The sequence below is a fragment of the Arachis hypogaea genome, chromosome 14 (assembly GCF_003086295.3).
Source record: "Arachis hypogaea cultivar Tifrunner chromosome 14, arahy.Tifrunner.gnm2.J5K5, whole genome shotgun sequence".
Lineage (NCBI taxonomy): Eukaryota > Viridiplantae > Streptophyta > Magnoliopsida > Fabales > Fabaceae > Arachis > Arachis hypogaea.
Window position 1 is genome coordinate 60755516 of NC_092049.1, and position 22071 is coordinate 60777586.

At 37.3% G+C, this 22071-nt stretch overlaps 1 protein-coding gene across 1 annotated transcript; it reads right to left on the reverse strand.

Annotated features, from left to right (window-relative positions):
• Positions 1-6814: 6814 nt before the first annotated feature.
• On the reverse strand, positions 6815-21327 carry LOC112742063 (uncharacterized). Its single transcript, XM_025791272.3, has 14 exons — positions 20800-21327; positions 20584-20671; positions 20288-20387; positions 20146-20219; positions 19968-20039; positions 19458-19535; positions 18042-18166; positions 17689-17761; positions 9935-9996; positions 9476-9856; positions 8736-8838; positions 7820-8030; positions 7252-7377; positions 6815-7070 (listed from the first exon to the last, which is right to left on the reverse strand). Exons 1-12 carry the CDS (start codon positions 20877-20879, stop codon positions 7845-7847), a joined length of 1422 nt encoding a protein of 473 aa, XP_025647057.1. The 5' UTR covers positions 20880-21327; the 3' UTR covers positions 6815-7070; positions 7252-7377; positions 7820-7844.
• Between the last annotated feature and the right edge of the window lie 744 nt (positions 21328-22071).

A 22071-nucleotide genomic window follows, 5' to 3' on the forward strand; every position in this document is an offset into this window, starting at 1 on the left:
CTGAAAATTGGTTGGATTGTGATGGATTGGTTGTGGATTGAGTTGTTTGGGCCTAGGGCCGTGGTTGATTATGATATGGGCCAGAGGCCGTGTTCGTTTGAGTTTTGGGTTTAGAAAAGTATGAAAAGCTAAACTGGTTCAGCATAGACTTAATAAACCTATCCTTGGAACAGCTTTGTCATTCATGATGTCTAGAAAATTTTTTTAAAAAGACTTTTGGATTTTTTTAAAGAATTAACAGTTCTCTCTTTTAGAAAGGATTTCAGATTTTGAATATTAAATCTTTGGTTTTGAAAAGATGCATAAGGCGGTTGTTAATTACTGTACTTTAAAAACAGTTTTACTTTCACATATCCTATTATAGTAATTCTCTAACCCCATAGTGAGAACCAGTGAGGACAATGTTCTTACTCCCCTACAGGTCTTTTCTTTTTCAGGTTATGGGCTACAAAGTTCGGAAGAGCTTATTCATTTTTTTTCTGTTTAAACTATGTTTTGTGTTGTATTAGTTACTTTTTTTTCTCACCTTTATCTTTACAAGTTTTTATAAGAGGGATAGGAATATGATTATGTAATGCTTGTAAACTGCTAATCTATATATGTATCCTTTGTAAGTATTGTGAATTGTATTGTAAGTATGGATGTATGTTATCTGATAAAAAGTCTTTTGAGTGGTTATACGGTTTAAGTTTTAAACAGGCTCATATTTTAGTATTAAATATTTTAAGAGTTGTCGTAATACCCGAACTATCAGAGTGGTGCAGCCAGATGCGTGACATTTTGATAGATAGGGTGTTACAGCTTTAATTTGAGTTGTTTGTTGTTTTTATGTTGATCTTATTTTATGTACACCAAGTGTTTGTTGAATTGTTCTTTATAGTTATAGAGTAGATTTTATAAACTTGGTTTAGGATTATAAATTGAAGTTATCTTGAGTTGCTAATTGATATCAATCGGTGATAAATAAAGAGTTGAATTTGTTTGAGTCCTGTAACTCTAGTCCACTAATCAATTTTGTTGTTTGTTGATTGGTTAGAGACATTGTAAACTAGAGTGATTAATTTTAATTACTTTTTTTCATTATTGAAGGTTAATCAATAAGGACAACTCTCTTATTTATCACATTATTTTAGATTAGCAATAAAGATAGGAAATCTTTAGGATTAACCCTAACTAAGACCTTTTATTAGTTGAATTTGATCAATTGTTTTCACTAATTGTTTTAAAGCATCTTTTGTTTATTTGTCGCTTCTAGTTTCTTTGATTTCTAGTTACTTGATTTTTTGTTTTAGTTTTATTTGTTTGTCATGAAAATCCCAATTTCCATAGTTAAGGATAATGTGTTTTTTTGGACGATGACCAGGGATTAAAACTCCTTATTTGATTTTAATTCGTGACAATATTCCAAATTTGAATCGGAGAATTTCGGTTGGAGAATATTACTACAACAATACAATGAGCTTTTCAATCTTAATTTTTCTAACTAGATTTTACACCCATCAAAGTTCAAGGGAGGAAATCGTTGCACGGATGCCCATGTACCATGAGTTAACATGTCTTTGGCTAAAAGTGTAACGACTCAACTACCGGTATGCCATGGTCATACAAGAAGCTAAGTGTCACTAACTTTAAAAACTTTTTCTAATTAAAAGTAAATTAAAATAAAATATAAATACATATGGCATTGCGTTTCTGAGGGTGTGGGGACCACCCTAGGTCCAGGGATTGACGCCTAATGCCGGGCAGGTGGCGTTTGACGCCAGCATTGGGAAAGCACGAAACTCAAGGAGCTTGGCGCCAAACTTGAAGTCCAGGCATTTGGCACCCCAATGACGGCATTTGGAGTGTAATTGGCGTTAAGCGTGGTGCCATACTTGGAGTCGTGGCGTTTGGCTTGAGAATATGGCAATTGGGTGGTGCCATATTTGAGATGCATGGCGTTTGGCGCCACCTTTTGCTCCAAATCCAGCAAGTAAGCATACTATTATATATCGTTGGAAACCTCCAAAATTTGGCTTTCCAATGTCATTAAAACCGTGTCAATTGAACTTCTGTAGCTCAAGTTATGCTCCTTGGAGTGTGAGGAGGTCAGGGTTGACAGCATCCACATTCTCTTTGAACTTTACCAAACTCGTCCTAATGCCACTTGTAATAAATCAAATTGCAAAACAACTCAAAGTAGCATTCACGGTGGCTTAAAATACATAAATCTCAAAATAATATAGTAAATCTACATGCAAATTACTAAGAAAAGATAAGAAAGATGCACATGCATCAGTGGATTAAAATAATATTAAAATATCTTAGGTGTATAATTCTAAAACTAGATGTATTAGAACACAAGTAATAACACATCTAGAGATTAATATCTGAGCTACTAGTATAAATAACACAAGTAACATAATTAACATGAGAATATAAGGTATATAATGAGGCATTAGAATTTCTAAATTCATCAGAAAGTGCTGGTGTTAACCTGCACCAGAAGACTGTGAACCCGTTTAAACCAATCTCCTATTTTTAACTAAAACATATCAGATAATATTATAATATTATTCAAGTAGCTCTAACATTAATATAATAATAATATTCTCTTCTCTCATGAATCGATTTTGGCTCGTCAAGCTGAGACTAACTACGGAAACCAGAGTCTAAAACTCATAACCGAAACGGTTCAAAAACTAGGTTCTTCGCGACTATGTCGTCAAGCTTATGTCAGAAAAAAGTCCTTGCTTGATGATGACATAATGATGATGAAGATTGAGGTGCTATATAATATAGTAGAGGTACTTCCATTACTAATCTTCTGGAAAACTCCGTGTCTTCAGAAAAGGTCTCGTGTACCCGAAAACTAGATTGTTACAAAGAGATTCCTCAAGAATTTTTAATTCTATTTTCATATCCAATTAATTAATAATAAAATTTTAATTAATTTCACATCTTATCACAAAACACTTTATAATCCTATTATAATTTCATTTATTTCTTTATTTGAGTTATAGTATAACAACAACAACAACGAAGCCTTGTCCCATTAGGTGGGGGTCGGCTACATGGATCATACGACGCCATTGAGCTCTACCATGTATCATGTCTACAGAAAGACTGTTTACATGTAGATCTTGTTTGACCACCTCATGGATGGTCTTTCTAGGTCTTCCTCTGCCTTTCACTACTTGTCCATCTTCCATCTCATCCACCCTCCTGATTGGGTGCTCTATCGGTCTTCTTCTCACATGTCCAAACTACCTGATATGCGATTCTATCATCTTTTTCACAATAGGTGCTACTCCAACTCTCTCTCTTATATCTTCATTCCTTATTCTATCCAATCGCGTGTGACCACTCATCCATTTCAACATCTTCATCTCTGCCACACTTAACTTATGTTCGTGCTCCAGTTTGGGCGCCTAACACTCTGTACTATAAAGCATAGCCGGTCTGATAGCAGTGCGATAAAATTTACCTTTAAGTTATAAAGGCATTTTTTGTCACATATAAAACTAGACGCACTCTGCCATTTGAACCAACCTGCTTGGATCCTATGATTTACATCATGTTCAATATCTCCATTATCCTGAATGATGCACCCAAGATACTTAAAACTTTTAACTTTTACTAGGATGTTTTCTCCAATCTTCACCTCTGTATTGGCATTTTTCCTTCGGTGGCCAAACTTACACTCCATATATTCCATCTTGCTACGGCTTATACGCAGACCATACACTTCTAGAGCTTCTCTCCATAAATCCAACTTCTTATTTAGGTCTTCCCTTGACTCTCCCATAAGGACGATATCATCAGCAAAAAGTATGCACTATGGCACAAGCTCTTGGATATGCTCTGTGAGTACTTCCAAGACTAATGTGAAAAGGTGTAGACTTAAGGATGATCTCTAGTGTAATTCTATACCAATAAAAAATTCTTCTGTCACACTACCTTTTGTCTTCATACTGATTTTAGCCCCATCATACATGTCTTTAATTGCATGAATATATGTGATCCTTACTCTCTTCCTTTCCAAAACATTCCATAAGACCTCCCTTGTAATCCTATCGTACGCTTTTTCCAAATCAATAAACACCATATGTAGATCCCTTTTATTATTACGATACCTCTCCATCATCCTTCTTAACAGGTATATAGCTTCAATGGTGGATCTTCTTGGCATAAAACCAAATTGATTCTCTGTTACTTGTGTCTCTTGTCTCAGCCTCGTTCTATCACCCTTTTCCATAACTTCATGGTATGGCTCATAAGCTTAATCCCTCTATAGTTTCTGCAAATCTGTATATGCCTCTTATTCTTGTAAATAGGTACCAAAGTGTTCTTTTCCCACTCGTCTGGCATCTTTTTTTACCTTAAAATCTCATTAAAAAGCTTGTTTAACCAACTTATGCCTTTCTCTCCAAGGTCCTTCCAAACTTTAATTGGAATATTATCAGGTCCTACTGTCCTGCCATTTTCATCCACTTTAGAGCCTCTTTTACCTCGAAGTCTCGAATCCTTAGATAGTACCCAAAGTTTTGATCTTCTTCCCTCGTGCATAACTGACCAAGGCTCGAAAGAGTCTTCTGTCCTTCGTTAAATAGCTCGTAGAAGTAGCTCTTTCACCTTTCATTGATCTTTTCATCTTAAGCCAAAACCTCTCTGTCTTTATTCTTTATGCACTTAACCTGATTCAAGTCTCTCGTTCTTCTTTCACGGCTCTTTGCGATTTTATATATACATTTTTCTCCTTCCTTCGTGCCTAAAGACTGGTAGAGACCCTCATATGCCCTTGTTCTTGCTTCACTTACAACCACTTTTGTCTTTTTCTTAGCCGCCTTATATTTTTCCAAATTATCTGCATTGCGGCACAAAGACCACTCTTCAAAGCACTCCCTTTTTGCCTTTATCTTTTCTTGTACACGTGCATTTCACCACTAGGACTCCTTGTCTCTTGGTCCTATCCCTCTAGATTCACTAAAACTTTCTTTTGTTGTTCTTCTAATAACTTTTGCCATCTCCCTCCACATCTCCTCTGCGCTTCCATCCCCTTCCCACTTTGCCTCTTCTCCTACCCGTCTTAGAAAGCTTCTTTGTTCCTCACCTTTCATCCGCCGCCACCTCGTCCTTGGGTTCTTCGTATGTTGTCTTTCCTCAACTTTTGCTCAATGCAAAAATTCATGACGAACATCCTATGTTGTGTTGTTAAACTCTCTCCCGGAATAATTTTACAATTAATGCAAAATTTCAATCGACTCTCCTTAACAAGAAATCGCTTTGAGAGCTTGTCATGCCACTCTTATAGGTTATAAGGTGTTCGTCTCTCTTTTCAAAACATGTATTTACGATTAGAAGGTCAAAGGTTGAGGAAAAGTCCAAAATAGTTTTACCTTTGGTATTGACCACTCCGAAATCATGGCCTCCGTGAATACTTCCATACCCAGTCACTTCTCTTCCAACATGGCCATTTAAAACTATTTTAAAGAAAATCTTATCTCCCGAAGGTATGTCTTAGACCAAACTCTCTAGATCCTCCCAAAAACCTTATCTTGTGTTGCTTGTCCGAACCCACTTGCGGTGCATAGGTGCTAATCACATGAAAAGTACCTCCTTCCGTCACATGTTTGATAAAGATGATCTGATCATCCACCCTCTTGACATCCACTACGTCTTTCTTACATTGATTATCCACTACGTCTTTCTTACATTGATTATCCACAATAATACCTACCCCATTTCCATTTTTCACCTTTCCTGTATACCAAAGTTTGAACCCGGAGGTATCCAACTCCCTAGCCTTCGCCCCGATCCATTTTATTTCTTGTAGGCACATGATGTTAATCTTCCTCCTTGTCATGGTATCCACCACCTCAATGGATTTTTCTGTTAGAATGCTTATGTTCCATGTCCCAAATCTCAACTTTTTGTCGCTCCGACCTTTACCGATCTTTTTCTTTGTGAACTAGCTTATTTACTCTCGTCCATTCACAGAAATGCGAGAATCCTTGCTCATTTAACACTACACCCGGGCACCGGTGCAGCGGCTCTTCCTCATTTGACACTGTACGCAAGCCATACAACACGTTGCTTCTGAGCAACGACCTAGCTTTAGCACAATAACGTCTTTGATCCATGTCATGAAGATTTGACTAAGTTTTTATATTGGTTGTCGAATGGCTAACACATCCCTCCTCCTTTATGCGGACTTGGAACCGACTATATACCGTAGATGTAACATAGGGGAGTTGAGTTATAGTATATATTTAATTATTTAAAAAATTAAAATCTTTTTGTTGAACATTTATGTTATGTATATATTTATTATTTCATTTGATTTGAAGTTGTTCATTATGAATATAGATCATTTTAAGCTGAGTTATCATTTTTACTTTTAAATTTTTATTATTTAAATTTATATTTTTATGATAATTTTAACTATTTACTTAATTACTACTGAATCAACAGTTTAACTAGTCACAGCTTTAGTCACGCACCGGTTAAACTATTAATCAGTAATCCACTAGTATTCATTACCAATTTGATTTTAATAACTATGGTTGTGACATGTGAGTTCATTTGCGTTCTTTTAGCGTGTCTTTGTCCGGTTGTCATCAACAATATTTATTCTTTGCGGTGCTAATGTACTTCGCATAGTCTTAATACAGCTTGGAGGACACAGCACTCTAATGTGATTTTAGAGTTAGCTGGTTAGATTCTCTTCAGTGCTCTACTCACCCGTTTGGGGGTCTTTCACAGTTTATTAAACAAGTGCTGGGCAGGTTGTTAACCGTTGTATTGTGAGAGTAACCATGTCAAGATTGTTTGGTTAGGTAAGAAATAAAAAGGGCATTTATTAAAATCAAACGAACAACTTTGTAACATAATTTTAATTTTGTTGCTTTAATACATTTAATATTTTTATACTCTGAAGCATTTAAAACTAGTAAATAAATCCTGCCTATAGCACATTTCTCACTTCTATATAATACGGGGGACGAAGGCAAGGAACTAAAATGTTACAAATACGTTACAAGTTGATCCTCCAGAATATTTTGTCAGCTAAGTCTTTAGCGCTCTTCAATCTGACAAGGGAAACACGAGAAATGATTTCCAGTCAGGCAAAAAAAAATCTCTAAACAAAATGGATAGCAACGGTACATACTTTATAGAAAGCCAAAATAGATGAAGAGGAAACATGATGAGTGGTTGATTGTTAAATGTTGTTAATCATGTATGCTTAGACTTGAGAGTGATAATACATACTTGTAAAACACTAAGCTGGCTTCAGTCCGGAGTTCAAAATTTTAAACTAATGGCCGAGGCGCATGGGCAGCTAAAACTCAGACAAGATCAATCTTTTCGTATATACCAAGCCACCAAATCTTGAACCTTTCAAAATTGAATTTAGGTCAGCTCAGTTGTATCCTCATTATATAACTCCTCTTCTATGCAACATAAATGAACTTATCATGAGGCAATTCCCCAAAGAGAACTATACTAGAGAGACACAAGTTTAACCATCATATTATAAGCACACATAATAATAAAATTAGTTGGAGCCAGAATAAGCGACTGTATTACTGGAGAAAAAAAAAAGGGTTTCCATCTTGTAAATTTGAGTCGTTAAATGTGTGTCCCATAACCTCTTTCCAACAAACAAAAGAGAAGGTGCAAGTAAACAGAAAACAACGCACTGAACAGTAAGGTTCATATTCTAAAACCAAATTAGACCTCAAGTTAACCCAGTTTTCCAACCTTCATATTAATTTTTCCTGCTGTTCAATTAATGTAGATGTTATTGCTATTTTAGAGTGTAAGAAAGTTTACATACATTAAGCAAAAATATGCTGCAGAGATCACTTTCTTTTAACATCTATGAACATTGCTCGAGTCCAGTGCTCAACATCTTCACTTTGTGATGGTGGCGGAGGAAATTTGGGATGCTCTATTATATCCCATCCTTCAATTTCACTTTTATCATCAGATAAATCGGTGGCATAAAGAAAACTGGCACCAGAACTTGGCATATAATTTTCAATTCTCTGCAAAAGATGAGACAATTATAAAGACGAATTGAAGTCAATAAGTTATTGAATTCATGTGCGATGAAACTATATAAGGTCATCCAGTCGTGAAAATCAAAAATAAAAAAATAGAATAACAAAAGGCAAATACCAAGTTATTCAATCCAGCCTACTGATCATCAGTATATACAAGTAGAAACTAGGTATTCATGACTATTAACTTCACCGACAGGGACCCTATTCCATTTCCACATACTCCACCATATACCAAAATGGAATCAAATAAAAAATGCATGCAAATATAATCACTCCTCCCCTAGGATGGCTTGAAAGAGCAAAAGAGAGAAGACATGCAAAAACTGAACCCCAGTGGGAGTCGGAAATAAATCAACCAATGTGCTATGTTAGCCATGGAGAAGAGCAAAGTTATAGCTAACAATAGTCTACTTTATATAAATAGAGAGAGTATGTATATCCACAAAATAAATAGGCAAATCTCTAACACAGCTTTGCTACTTGGACAATAAATCTGAAATAACAAAAAGCTACAGTGAAGTGACCAAATATAGTTTAGAAGAATAAAAATTAGGAGGAAATCTTTCATAACAATCTTACACTCCTACTCCTACTCAAGCAATTCTCTTAAAACCCACAATACAAAAAGCTTCTAGTTTCAGCAATTCATGAATTAGAGGCACCGAACGCCACAAGTTAATATTTTACCATCGGGGGCACAGAATGAGTACTTTCCAGCAAAGTAGTTGACGAAATAGCAGAATTCATATTCCACACAGATTTGTTCAACTGCTGAACCTGCTTACACGTCCTGAACAAGTAGGAAAAAGAAGACAAGAAATACTCAGGCTCTATGCTGTCTAAATTCTATACAGGATGATACAGCAAACTTTTGGAGAACAACAAAATCGTAGTGAGCAAAACCATGAGTTTAACCTTGACAAAAGATTTAAAAAATCCGGAGCTCTTAAAGAAGCTATTATGTACAATGATTGTTCTTCAGAAATTACAAAAACCGAATTATATTTTTGTTTTGCATTTCTGAACATCAAGATTCAAGGGGAAAGGAAGGCAGATACACAAAAGTAAGAGTCAAGTATATTTAATAAAGTCAAGTATATTTCTTAAATGCATCATATCAGAACTAACAGAGGAGCTAGATATAGAATCTATTGCTCAATATTTTGTCCAAATAACTGTTATATTAAGACTAATATTAAAATTTAATAACCTTTTATTTTTATAGAATGCAGATTGCAATGAATTTATTATTAAGATGGATGCCACAGTGATGCACTCTATTGATATAATTAGTCAACTCTCAAATAAATACTCTTCAATTTTAGAATATGGCTAATTTGCAAATAATAATGAACATTTTTGCCATATGTATATAGACATAGTGGTCATAAAATTATACATTCATATAACAAACAAATATGACATACCTAGAGCGAGCCATTTTTAAGGAAAAAACAGATCGAACTTCCTTTGTTGATGAAAGCGTAGCCAATAATTTGGCAAGTGCTTCAAAAGTAGATGCCTCAGAAGGAACATCCAGACTTAACGAGTTGTAACAGTAAGCTGTGATGCATGCTACACTTTTCTTCAGAAGTGAAATCCCTTTCTGCAAATCTTTGTGTGTCTGAACAGTATGTGAAGCTGCTAAAGAATAATTAAAGCTACTACTCCCAGATGAATCCAGGTAAGGCCTCCTCTCAGATTCTATCGAGGCAACACCAAAATTGCATGAGCTTCTATCAGTCCACGAGGTTTCTCCACTAGCTGAGCAATACGTTTGGCGAGGTATAAAAAGGGGATATTCATTACTGTAAATGAAGCATTTCAGGTCAAAGAACTTGTTAATTTCAGATAAACCATGACAAGTACATAGTAAGCCAAACTACCTCCTCGAAGATGGACGTGCATCCCAATAAGAATCTCGTTGCCATATTCGAGAGCAAGAACCCTGAGATGAAGTAAACACAAGCATTACACATTTACAGCGTTGTGTTCCCCATTGGAGAAGTACAAAATCATGATAGCAACACTGACAGAATGGCGCCATCACCACATATTATGAACGCCAAATATAGATGAAACATAAAAACTGGAGGAGAGAAGACTAAAGTAGAAGCTAGCAATGAAAAAAAGCTTTAAATCAAACTATGCATAAATTAAAACTCAGTAATATCAATATTATGAACTATGAAAACAGCTTAAACTAGATGTTGATTCATTTAAGAAAACATTGAAAAACTCTACCAATGTTTTCAATAACTTCTTTCTCCAATTTGCTAACCACAACTTTGCTATAATAGTTATTGCTGGTATTTATTCTCTTTCTCTAAGCTCCAGTCAGACATAGCAAGGTGAAATAAAAAAATATATTACATGGATCAAAATCAACAAAAACCTGTTACATACCCAAATATGGCTGCAGGGGTGAGAGTAGAAGCTTCTAAGACTAAGAGAGGAACGATTATGTCATTACCTTTTCATTATAGCAGGAAGAGAAACGTAGAGGATAAAAAGGGGAATAATAAAAATGGGTATATTCTTGTAATTAACGTGCCACCTAGCACTAGTAGTGGGAGAGGCGTGAAAGAATGTCTAGGGAGTGATCCTATCTGATTTGGTTGTCGGTGTAGGGGGTATTATCAGCAGTAACAGAATGAGGAAGAGGGTAGGAATTAAGAGAATAGAATAGAAAGGCTTAGGAGAGAGGCTGGCTCTCCAAATTCTCAGCCAAGCACCTCTATATCGGTCTTGTTTCTTTTCTGCAGTTTTTCTTCATAATTCAATAACACAAAGGAGTGTGATCATCCTGATTCACCGCTTCTCTTTCTATTTGGTTCTGTTGAAGAGGTTCCAACTTGGTGCCAATGCGAATCCGATGGTCCTCTTCTAACAGTGAGACAGACGGGGACGGTGGCCCAATATTGCCGACAATTTGAGCTGGCAGCCAGAACACAGCGTTGTCTGGGGCACGAGGCACTTGTGCATTTTCTTAAATGGGTTGAAGTAGGGGGTAAGGGTGGAGATGGCTATCTCCGACTTTGCAAACCTACAAGAGCTGATGGATTGTGCAACAGTGATGGAACATCACAACAAAACATGGCATGATGCTGGAATGATTTTTGGTGGAAGAAGGGTGGATTCAGGGGTTAGGGGGAGTGGGTTTGTTGCGGGTCGGAGCTACAATTGGAACCAGCAAGACCCAAATGTCCAAACGAGTAATGGAGTCCGAAGTTGAGGAGTGGCCAAGTCCAATGTGGGCCCAAACATTACTTCCACTTCTGTGAATACTGTGGGGGTCAGTAGTGGGTCAAATGGGCCAAAACAGCAATGAGTGAGGAGATTGTCTCGGGGAAAATGGGCTCATAGGCAAAGGAAGGGCTTATGTTTTAAGTATGGAAAGAAATGGGAGCAAGACAATGTTTGCCAAATGAAAAATTTTCAAATTATTTTGATGGGCCAGGAAGAGGAGGAAGAACCTAAAGATAAAGCTGTGGGCCTTGTGGAGCAAGGAATTGAGGCCGAACCATTAGAACTCCAGCTTTCATCCTACACTTTTTGGGGCCTAACTACACATAAGACCTTTAAGGTGCAAGGTGAGAAGATGGGCCAGAGAGTTATATAGTTTTAATTGATCCAAGGGCTTCTACCAATTCCATTGCTACTAAGGTGGTGAAAAGGTTGGGCTTACCAGTGCTAGGGCTCAAGAAATTCAGGGTGGAAGTAGGAAACAGTGCATTCGAAAGTGAGAATGGCGTGCAACTGGAGTGGAATTGAAGATTCAAGGAGTCACCTATTCGTCACTCTTACTTCTTGATTGAGCTGGGCAACACTAAAGTGGTGCTAGGCGCTGGATTGGTGGCCAATTTAGGGCAGTTTTAGGGGGACTACAATGCCATGGTTCTTTGCTGGGAAGAGGGAGGTCAGAAACAACAAATTACAGGAGACCCCTCACTGTCCAAGCAGCGAGCTTCATAGAAGCCTACAGTATAGTCACTGAAAAATGAGGAGGAACGGTATGTTATCACACCCGTGCTGGCGGATTCGAAGGGGGCAGCAAAGACAGACATTAGCCCGCCATTTAATGAGCTGCTGCAGCAATTCAAAGACCACTTCGTGGTTCTAGCAGGACTCCCCCCTCAGTGTGACCAAGATCATGCGATTATATTCAAAGGCGCTGAAATTCCCAGAATCAGACCCTATAGGTACCCTCATTACCAGAAGGTTGAAATTGAAAAAAGTGATGTTACAATTGGGAGTAATCAACCCAGCACCAGCCCTTTCTCTAGTCCTGTGATTTTAGATAAAAAGAAGGATGGGGATGGCATTTTTGTGTTGACTACAGGGCTCTCAACAGAATAACATTGGCTAATAAATTCCCAATTCCTATTATAGATGAATTATTGGATGAGCTGGGGATGCTCAGGTATTTTCAAAATTGGATTTGAAATCAGGGTACTATCAGATCCGAGTGAAGGAGCAAGATGTTCATAAAACTACTTTTCGGACACACGAGGGGCACTACGAGTTTCTGGTGATGCCCTTCGGATTAACCAATGCTCCATCGACCTTTTAAGCCCTCGTGAATCATATACTTCGACCCTATTTGAGGAAGTTTATCTTGGTTTTTTTTAATGACATATTGGTGTACAGCAGTGATTGGGAGGTACATTTGGGGCACCTAACGACTGTCTTTGAAGTTGAGGGATAGTCGGTTGTGCTTGAATCAAAAGAAGTGCAGTTTTGCTCAAGAGCGAATTGAGTATCTGGGACACATCGTTTCTGCAGCTGGGGCGGAAGCCGATCCAAGAAAGGTGCAGGATATGCTTGATTGGCTGCCTCCTAAGGACCTCAGAGGCCTCCGGGGGTTCCTAGGCTTGATGGGATACTACCGACGATTTGTACAAAATTACAGCAAGATAGCCTGGCCACTTACTCAGTTGTTGAAAAAGGATAATTTCAAGTGGAATGGTGAGGCTCAAGAGGCTTTTGAAGAATTGAGATTGGCCATGTCTACAATTCCAATGCTGGCAGTCCTTTCATTTTCAAAGCCTTTTGCTTTGGAGACAGATAGGGGTGGCAAAACGGGTCGAGTCCGTCGGGCCGATCCGCTAAACCCGCTAAAAAGGCGGGTCGGGCTAGGATTTGGAACCCGCCAAATTAAAAAAACCCGCCAAACCCGCACCGCCAAATTGGCGGGTTTTGGCGGGGCGGGGCGGGCCGGTCCGCCGGGCCGGAGATTTTTATTTTTCTTTTTTTTTATTAAATAAAAGAGTGATTACTATTATAAAATTAATAATTATAGAATTTTTAAACAATTTTTCATTTTTTGTTTTTATTCTTCTTTTAGTTATTAACTTTATTTATTTTATTTTACAATTTCGTATATATGCTCAAATTATGTGACTTATTTTTAAAATAAAGATGATTCTATTGACAAATATTATTTTGAACAATTTTATTGAAATTAAAAATTAAAAAAAAATGATAAAAAATTATATTATAATTTGACTATTTTTTATTTGTATTTAATTTTTTAATTATTATTTTTTGGTTAATTTTAATAAATTTTTTTTTTTAAAAAGAAGCGGGCTAACCCGCCAATCCGCCATAAAACGGGGCGGGCTAGCATTTTGAACCCATTTTAGTTGGCGGGACGGGCCGGTCCGCCCCATTTATAGGGTGGGCTTAGGCAGGGCGGGACGGGTTGGGGCGGGCCGGCCCGCTTTGCCACCCCTAGAGACAGATGCCTCTGGAAGAGGAGTTGGAGCAGTGTTGCTCCAGGAGGGGAGGCCTATTGCATACATGAGCTAGAAATTGTCGGACAGAGCACAAGCCAAATCTGTTTATGAACGGGAACTCATGGCGATTGTGCTGGCAGTACAGAGGTGGAGACATTACCTTTCGGGGCAGCACTTCCCAATGTACACAGACCAAAAGAGCCTCAAATTCTTGTTAGACCAGCTAATAGGCGGAGAAAAGCAGCAGCGATGGATGACGAAACTACTGGGGTATGATTTCGAAATTAAATACAAAGAAGGTAGCAAAAATAAGGTGGCTGATGCTCTCTCAAGAAAATTTCAGCTCTCTTCCTTATCTATGCCTCAGGCGGCAGAATGGGGAGAATTAGGGGATTAAGTTCAGGTTGATGAGAAGTTGCAAGAAATTATTCTAAGGCTGCTAGGAGGAGTTGAGGCTGCAAAGGGGTATGAGTTGGAGCAAGGGCGGCTGCTGTATAAAGGTAGGTTAGTGATATCTAAGAATTCCAAGTGCATTCCTAAAATTTTACATGAGTTCCATGATTACAAAATTGGAGGGCACTCAGTGTATTTTAAAACATATAAGAGGATAGCTGGATGAAAAATGGCAAGGCAGTAGGACCTGATAATATCCCGATTGAGGTTTGAAAGGGCTTTGGAGAAAAAGGCATCAACTGGTTAACCAAGCTTTTTAATGAGATTTTAAGATCAAAAAAGATGCCTGATGAGTGAAGAAAGAGCACCTTGGTAGCTATCTACAAGAATAAGAGGGATATACAAAGTTGCGAAAACTATAGAGGAATCAAGCTTATGAGTCATACCATGAAGTTATGGAAAATGGTGATAGAACGGAGGTTGAGAAAAGAGACACAAGTAACAGAGAACCAATTTGGATTTATGCCAGGCAGATCTACCACGGAAGCAATATACTTTTTAGAAGGATGATGGAGAGGTATCGTAGTAATAAAAAGGATCTACATATGGTGTTTATTGATTTGGAAAAAGCATATGATAAGGTACCAAAAGAGGTCTTATGAAAGGTTTTAGAAAAGAGGATAGTAAGGATACTGCATATATTCGTGCAATTAAAGACATGTATGATAGGGTCACAACTAGTGTGACAGAAGAATTTCCTATTGGTATAGGATTACACCAGGGATCATCCTTAAATCCATACCTTTTCACATTAGTCTTGGAAGTACTCACAGAGCACATCCAAGAGCCTGTGCCATGGTGCATGCTTTTTGCTGATAATATCGTCCTTATGGGAGAGTCGAGAGAAGACCTAAATAAGAAGTTGGACTTATGGAGAGAAGCTCTAGAAGTGTATGGTCTGCGCATAAGCCGTAGCAAGACGGAATATATGGAATGTAAGTCCTACGAAAAGTTAAAAGTTTTAAGTATCTTAAGTGCATCATACAGGATAATAGAGAGATTGAACAGGATATAAATCATAAGATCCAAGCAGGTTGGTCAAAATGGCAGAGTGCATCTGGTTTTATAGACGACAAAAAAGTGCCTTTAAAACTTAAAGGTAAATTCTATCGCACCGCTATAAGACCGGCTATGCTTTATGGTACGGAGTGTTGGGCGGCCAAAAGGGAGTACGAACATAAGTTGAGTGTGGCTGAGATGAAAATGTTGAGATGGATGAGTGATCATACGCGATTGGATAAAATAAGAAACGAAGATATAAAGGAGAGAGTTGGAGTAGCACCCATTGTGAAAAAGATGGTTGATATCAGGTGGTTTGGACATGTGAGAAGAAGACCGATAAAACACCCAATCAGGAGGGTGGATGAGATGGAAAATGGACAAGGGACGAAAGATAGAGAAAGACCTAAAAGGACCATCCATGAGGTGGTCAAACAAGATCTACATGTAAACAGTCTCTCTGTAGATATGATACATGACAGAGCACAATAACGTCGTTTGATTCACGTAACCGACCTCACCTAGTGGGACAATACTTTGTTGTTGTTGTAAGAGGATAGCTGGAGTGTTGTATTAGGAGAGAATAAACAAGGCTATCATGGAGTATGTGTGCCAACGTGAAGTGTGCCAGAGAAATAAACATCTACCTTGCCTCAAGTGAGACTGTTGCAACCGTTACCCATACCGGAGAATGTTTGGGCGGATGTTACGATGGACTTCATTGGGGGACTCCCGAAGGCAGTAGTAAAGGACACCATAATGGTAATGGTAAATTGCATGCCTAAGTATGGCCACTTCTTTTTGATTTCGCAGCTAAAGAGGTTGCTGACATTTTCATCAAGGGCATTGTTACCTTGCATGGTTTCCCTGCCTCCATTGTTTCGGATCGAGATCGTCTTTTCATAAGTGCTTTCTGGTCCGAGTTATTCTGAGCTGCACAGACCTCACTCAAGATTAACTCCGCCTACCACCCAAAGACAGACGTTCAAAGTGAAGCTGTAAACAAGTGCGTGGAGACATATCTCCGCTGTTTTGCTGGGACTAAATCAACTCAATGGCCTAAATGGCTCCATTGAGCTGAATTCTGGTATAATACGAACTATCATGGATCAATCCCAATGACTCCTTTCAAGGCCTTGTATGGGTGAGACTCTCTGGTTTTATTGCGAGGAGGTGGCGAAGTGCCTTGTATGGGCGAGATTCTCTGGTTTTATTGCGAGGAGGTGGCGAAGCAACGGTGGAGGCAATTAAGGTGCTGATGAAAGAGAGGAATCAGAGGCTTGACAAATCGAAGTAACATTTGGGTAGAGCTCAGAGTCACATGAAGCAATAAGTAGATAAGAAGTACAGAGAAGTAGTTTTTGCAGTGGGGGATAAGGTGTTTCTTAAAGTCTAGCTGTATCGAATGGTGTCTTTGACCAAGCATAGCAATCAGAAATTGAGTGCTCGTTACTATGGTCCATTTGAGGTGCTCGAACGAATAGTTTTTAAGGTCACTTATAGGCTGCAGCTACCCCCTGAATCAAGGATCCACTGCTCAAGAAGATTGTGAAGGCTGATACGCCAACCCAACCTTTGCCCATGGCCTTAAATGAGGAGCTCGAATTGAAGGCTGAACCGGGGGAAGTGTTGGCGGTTAGGGAGAGGGAGCGCAGGCTGCTGGAGGTTTTAATAAAATGGAAAGACCTGCCTGAATTTGAGAACTTGTGGGAGGTTGCCTCCGAAATTCAAGAAGCCTTTCCCTCTTTCCACCTTGAGGACAAGGTGCAACTTCAAGGGGAGGTTATTATTACATACCCAAATATGGCTATAGGGGTGAGAGTAGAAGCTTCTAAGACTGACAGAGGAAAGATTCTACCATTACCTTTTCATTACAGCAGGAAAGGAATGTAGAGGGTAAAAAGGGGAACAATAAAAACGGGGATACTCTTGTAATTAATGTGCCACCTGGCATTAGTAGTGGGAGAGGCATGAAAAAATGTCAGGGGAGTGATCCTAACTGATTTGGTTGTGGGTGTAGAGAGTATTATTAGTAGTAACATAATGAGGAGGAAAGGAATTAAGAAAAGAGAATAGGAAGGCTTAGGAGAGAGGCTAACTCTCCAAATTCTCAGCCAAGCACCTCTATATTGGTCTTGTTTCTTTTCTGCAGTTTTTCTTCATAATTCAATAATATTAAGGGAGTGTAATCATCGTGATTCATCCCTTCTCTTTGTATTTGGTTGTGTGTGTGTAAATTATTTTTCTCAGGTACCAGTTGTTACAAAACCATTGCCACATGAACACACTATCAGCAAGAAACTCAACAATTCTGGAAATATTACATTCTTATATGGATAGCACATCATAACGAACTCCCAAATGTTTTCAATGATTAATGAACACATTTAGGAAAATATAATCTTCAAAGTAAACTTAATCCATTGCTTGGACACTAAACCAATGCTTACCGCAAAACCTGAGTTGTGAAGTGCTGGGGCAGCCAAATTGTGAACAACAAGATCTAAAAGTTGTACAATGTATCTGCTTCCAAGAAAAAAGAAAGAAATAGTAACTTATATATGTACATATGCAATACGAATATTCAGGAAAAATCTAATTTATGTAAAAACAAGGATTCTAGAACACCGGAGGAGGTACTTGAAAGAAATATAGTAACTTATATATGTACTTATCAAGTATCAACCTATATAAGTATAGTTTTCTATAAGGATGAAAGCGATCCATGAAACTCCAAAAGTCCAGAACCTGGAAAAAATGCATTATCCATGCAAATAAAATCTCACTAGGCAAAAAAGCTTACCCCAAAGAAGCTGAAAGCTCTTCTGATGGAACAGAGTGTGGATCAAGTGCTCTTGGTAGGCGTGCAGTGCAAATTTGATCATATTGACCACTAGAGCCATCCCTTCTCTCTCCCTCTATCACTACCTGGCAGCAGGACATGAGCACCACAGTTGTGTAATTAAGAACAGATTTCCTTATCAGAAGAGCAATTCAGTATCAATATCACACATCCTGTAGTCTTCAGAAATGTAGACTATTACTTTGGACAGAAAAGGGAAACAGTTTGTTCATGTTTCTCCTATGAAGAGCTTTACTATTCTCAACTTTTAAGCACAGCAAAAAGAACTTTCTAGCATAGTAGTATCAATTACATTTCTTTGGCCAAAATAAGTACATCTAAAAGAGAAAAAAATACCTCAAAGTATACTTGGTGATGGATAAAGTAAAACCCCTGATGATATCTTGGATACTATCATCAGGGTATTGAAACTCTTTACAGTCCTCAGTAAAAGGATAATACATAAATTTACTATTCCCTTTAAGTTTATTCATCACACCAAAGCCCAACCACAACAACTTGTCCTTGTCCCATTAGGTGGGCCCATCTAACCAAAGGCCAACCATATTTTAAAAAAAGACACAAAAAAAAGATGATTGCATTCCAGTCCCATATCTGTTTCCTTTTCCTTTGGAAGTCACTTCAAATCCAACATCACATTTAGATAAATATGGAAAGGATATTATTCTCTCAATGATACTGCCAGAAAAGAATTCATGGTAGTATCATAATTCATACTTCATAACCATATATTCTAACTACTAAAGAATTTTCTATAGTCCAAAATGGACAGAAAATGTTTATGCATCTCAAAAATTTAGATAACTTTGTCCCGTCTAGTGTAAGCAATTTTCCAATGCAGCCATGGATAGAAAAAAACAACCATAACAAATTATTTAGAAAGCATTAAACCTCTAATGAGTAAATAACCTTGTTTATGATAATGCTCATGAACTCTGAAAAGTAACAGAGTGAATTTGCAATGTTTCCAAAAACAAGAGTGAGCTACCAAACCCATTATCTATTACAATGCAGAAACAAGACAAATCTTATCACAGAAAGACTTGGTTGAATTTACTGTCGAGAGTTTCAGACACATCTGTAGGGTAAAATGGGAGTGAGAAAAATCTGAAGCATATCCCAGTGTTCACATTCCATAAGGAGAAAGATATTATTTCTATCTTTTCTATCTCTTTTGTTGACAGAAAATTCATTAAAAAAATAGAGTACCACAAAGGGAAGACAAAAATGAAAGCAAGAAAACAAGAGCAGATATAAATAACAAAAGCCCTAGTCAGCACAACTTCCACGAAGAATGCGCACATCCCACTGAAAGACTAACTTCATAAATCACATATTGCCATAGATTTACCGTACCCGTCGTTGAGGAAACAACTTGCATATCTGTTTAATGACCACAGTCTGTTTATGAAGACGTTCGGAGGTAATTGCCACCTGCAACATAGAAGCTCATAATAAACTATAATTTCCTAGACAACAAAAGATACGCCAATATGCAGTTCAGAAAAAGGGCACCAAAGGAACATAAGTACCAGTTTGAAGTTTTTATTTCTTGTTTCCATGTTTCATGATTTTATAAAGAAAATAGTGGAGCATTGGAACAAGATTTTTTTTCTCATTATTCCTTAAAACATCATGAAAATAGGAAACAAATTAAAAACATGCTAGAATTTTTTGTAACTAAAATTGAAAAACAACAAAAAACAACAGAAAAAATAATGACACATGATTGAACACTAAAACAATTGTCTTAAACATACAATTGCCTAATTTCTTAATGTATGTACAACAGTCTGTATTAACATTAACAGATATATACACAAGCATTCATAATTTTCTTAAGTAACATAAACAAGTGGTGCTCACATGCCCTAAGCTCTGGGTGCATATAAGATTAGGGTAGAACTTCTCCAGTTGTTCCACCCGATTCTTTTCCAACTGCAAAAGAAAAAATAAATCATCCAGCATCTTCATATACATGCAAATTTAACAACATTAGCAACCACTGTGAGTATGAAACCATAGAAAACAGCATCCAAAATACCGTCGAAAATGCAGACTCAAGCACTCCATATTTATGTTTGAGACCAGTGGACATAGTCTCTATCTTTGCTCTTCCTGTTCAGTTACCCATCACTCAGGAAAATTCGCATTGCTAGAAATCCATTTTGAAATACTAAGGTTACCTTGAGCAACTTGTTCTTTACTGTGACTGAGCTTTTCCCTCAACCGTGCAAGCTTCTCATGTTGAAGCTCTCTCCAATTTGTCTGATCATCCGCTTTTCCCTTGTAAACAACATCAGCAAAAGTATTATTCTAACTGAACAACACATCCCAGTGTACAAGCAAAAACATAAATTTGTATCGTTTTCCCATATAAAATGAGTGCTAGACGCTACTCATTTCAACCTCTACTCATCTTTCAGGTTCATATCAAATATCATGTTCAAGTTAAAAGATTATCAAAGCAAGAATCTCAAACCTTGCGGACAAGAACTTCGCTCAATTTCGAGTACAACGAATCCCAACGGTCTTTAAGTGAATTCAACGATGCACTATAATCATTCAACCTATACCACATCCAAAACAACCAAAATTTAATAGTCAAATTAAATCAAATTAGCGAATTTCACAAGAAACGTTTCTTAAGTTCGTGCTCAAAAAACAGGAATTGCAATATTAATTGAAACATACGTACCTGTAATTGACACAATTGGAGCAAATCGAAGCTAGATTCGAATTCTCGCAAATCGCACAGCAACTAGTCTTTCTCGTCATCGCCAACTTCTTCACGAGAAGGAACGATGTATCGTTCGTTGATCACGCGAGTTGCCGAAGCGAAACTGGGATTTTGTGTTGATTGGGGTCAAATACCTGTGTCTAAATCGCGTTAATTGGAATGAGGAAGGTGAACCAAGGTGAGTTGGGGAAGAATTGAAAGAAACTGAAGCTCTGAAAACCCTAACTAACGCGACGGAGGAAGTAAACGTTACGAACCCAGCCGTCGCATGTCATACTGTCCAATTCTCGTCTTCGAATTTTTTTTTGTGACTAAAATTTGGAAAGATAAGAGACTCGAATTCGCAATCTTTTTAATTTAGTATGGGAAGTCTATGTCATTTGAGCTATTATTCATTGGCCTTTGAATTTAAACGCATAGTTCTGATTCTGATTTTATTCGGCGTTACTGTGATCTAATCCAATGTCCTGAAAACCGTGAACTCTCAATTTTTTATTAGCTTTTTTTCCTACTAAATCAAAATATTATTCTCTCTTTTAAATTTATTTTAAAAAATATTTTTATTACAATTATATTACAATTAATATTTAATAAATAATATATAATTATACTAATTTAAAAAAATATTTTTATATAATTACATAAAATTAATATTTAATATATTATTTACAAATAAAAATAAAGTATCAATTTCTCATAAATTCATTTTTTTTAAAAATAAAAATATTATTTTTTCTTCTAAAATTACTTTAAAAAAATATATTTATTATAATTGTAATACAATATTATAATTATATTACAATTAGCATTTAATAAATAATACATAATTATACTTGTTCTGAAGATTTTTTGAAACTGAATCGTATTTGGACTTGAACGTGAGGTCCAAACTCTCAGTAGGATAGTTTCCGACTTAACCTACATCAAGCAGTTGTCGTCCAAATTGTTTGTGAGAAGATGGAGAGTAGTACTTGCAAAACACTCCAATACCTAAGTCAGCAAGGGTCATTTTTGCATCTTAGGTTATTTTTGGAGAAAAACCCAAATCAGCCCCTGACAATTACCTCGAAAGACAACGAGGCCCCTGACAAAAAAAAAACCCCAACCCGGCCCCTGACAAAAAAAATAAACCCAACCCGACCCCTGACAATTACTTCGAAAGGACAACAAGGCCCCTATGCAAAAAAAAATCAATGTTATTTTTTTTGGCACAGGGGCTAATCTGTCCCA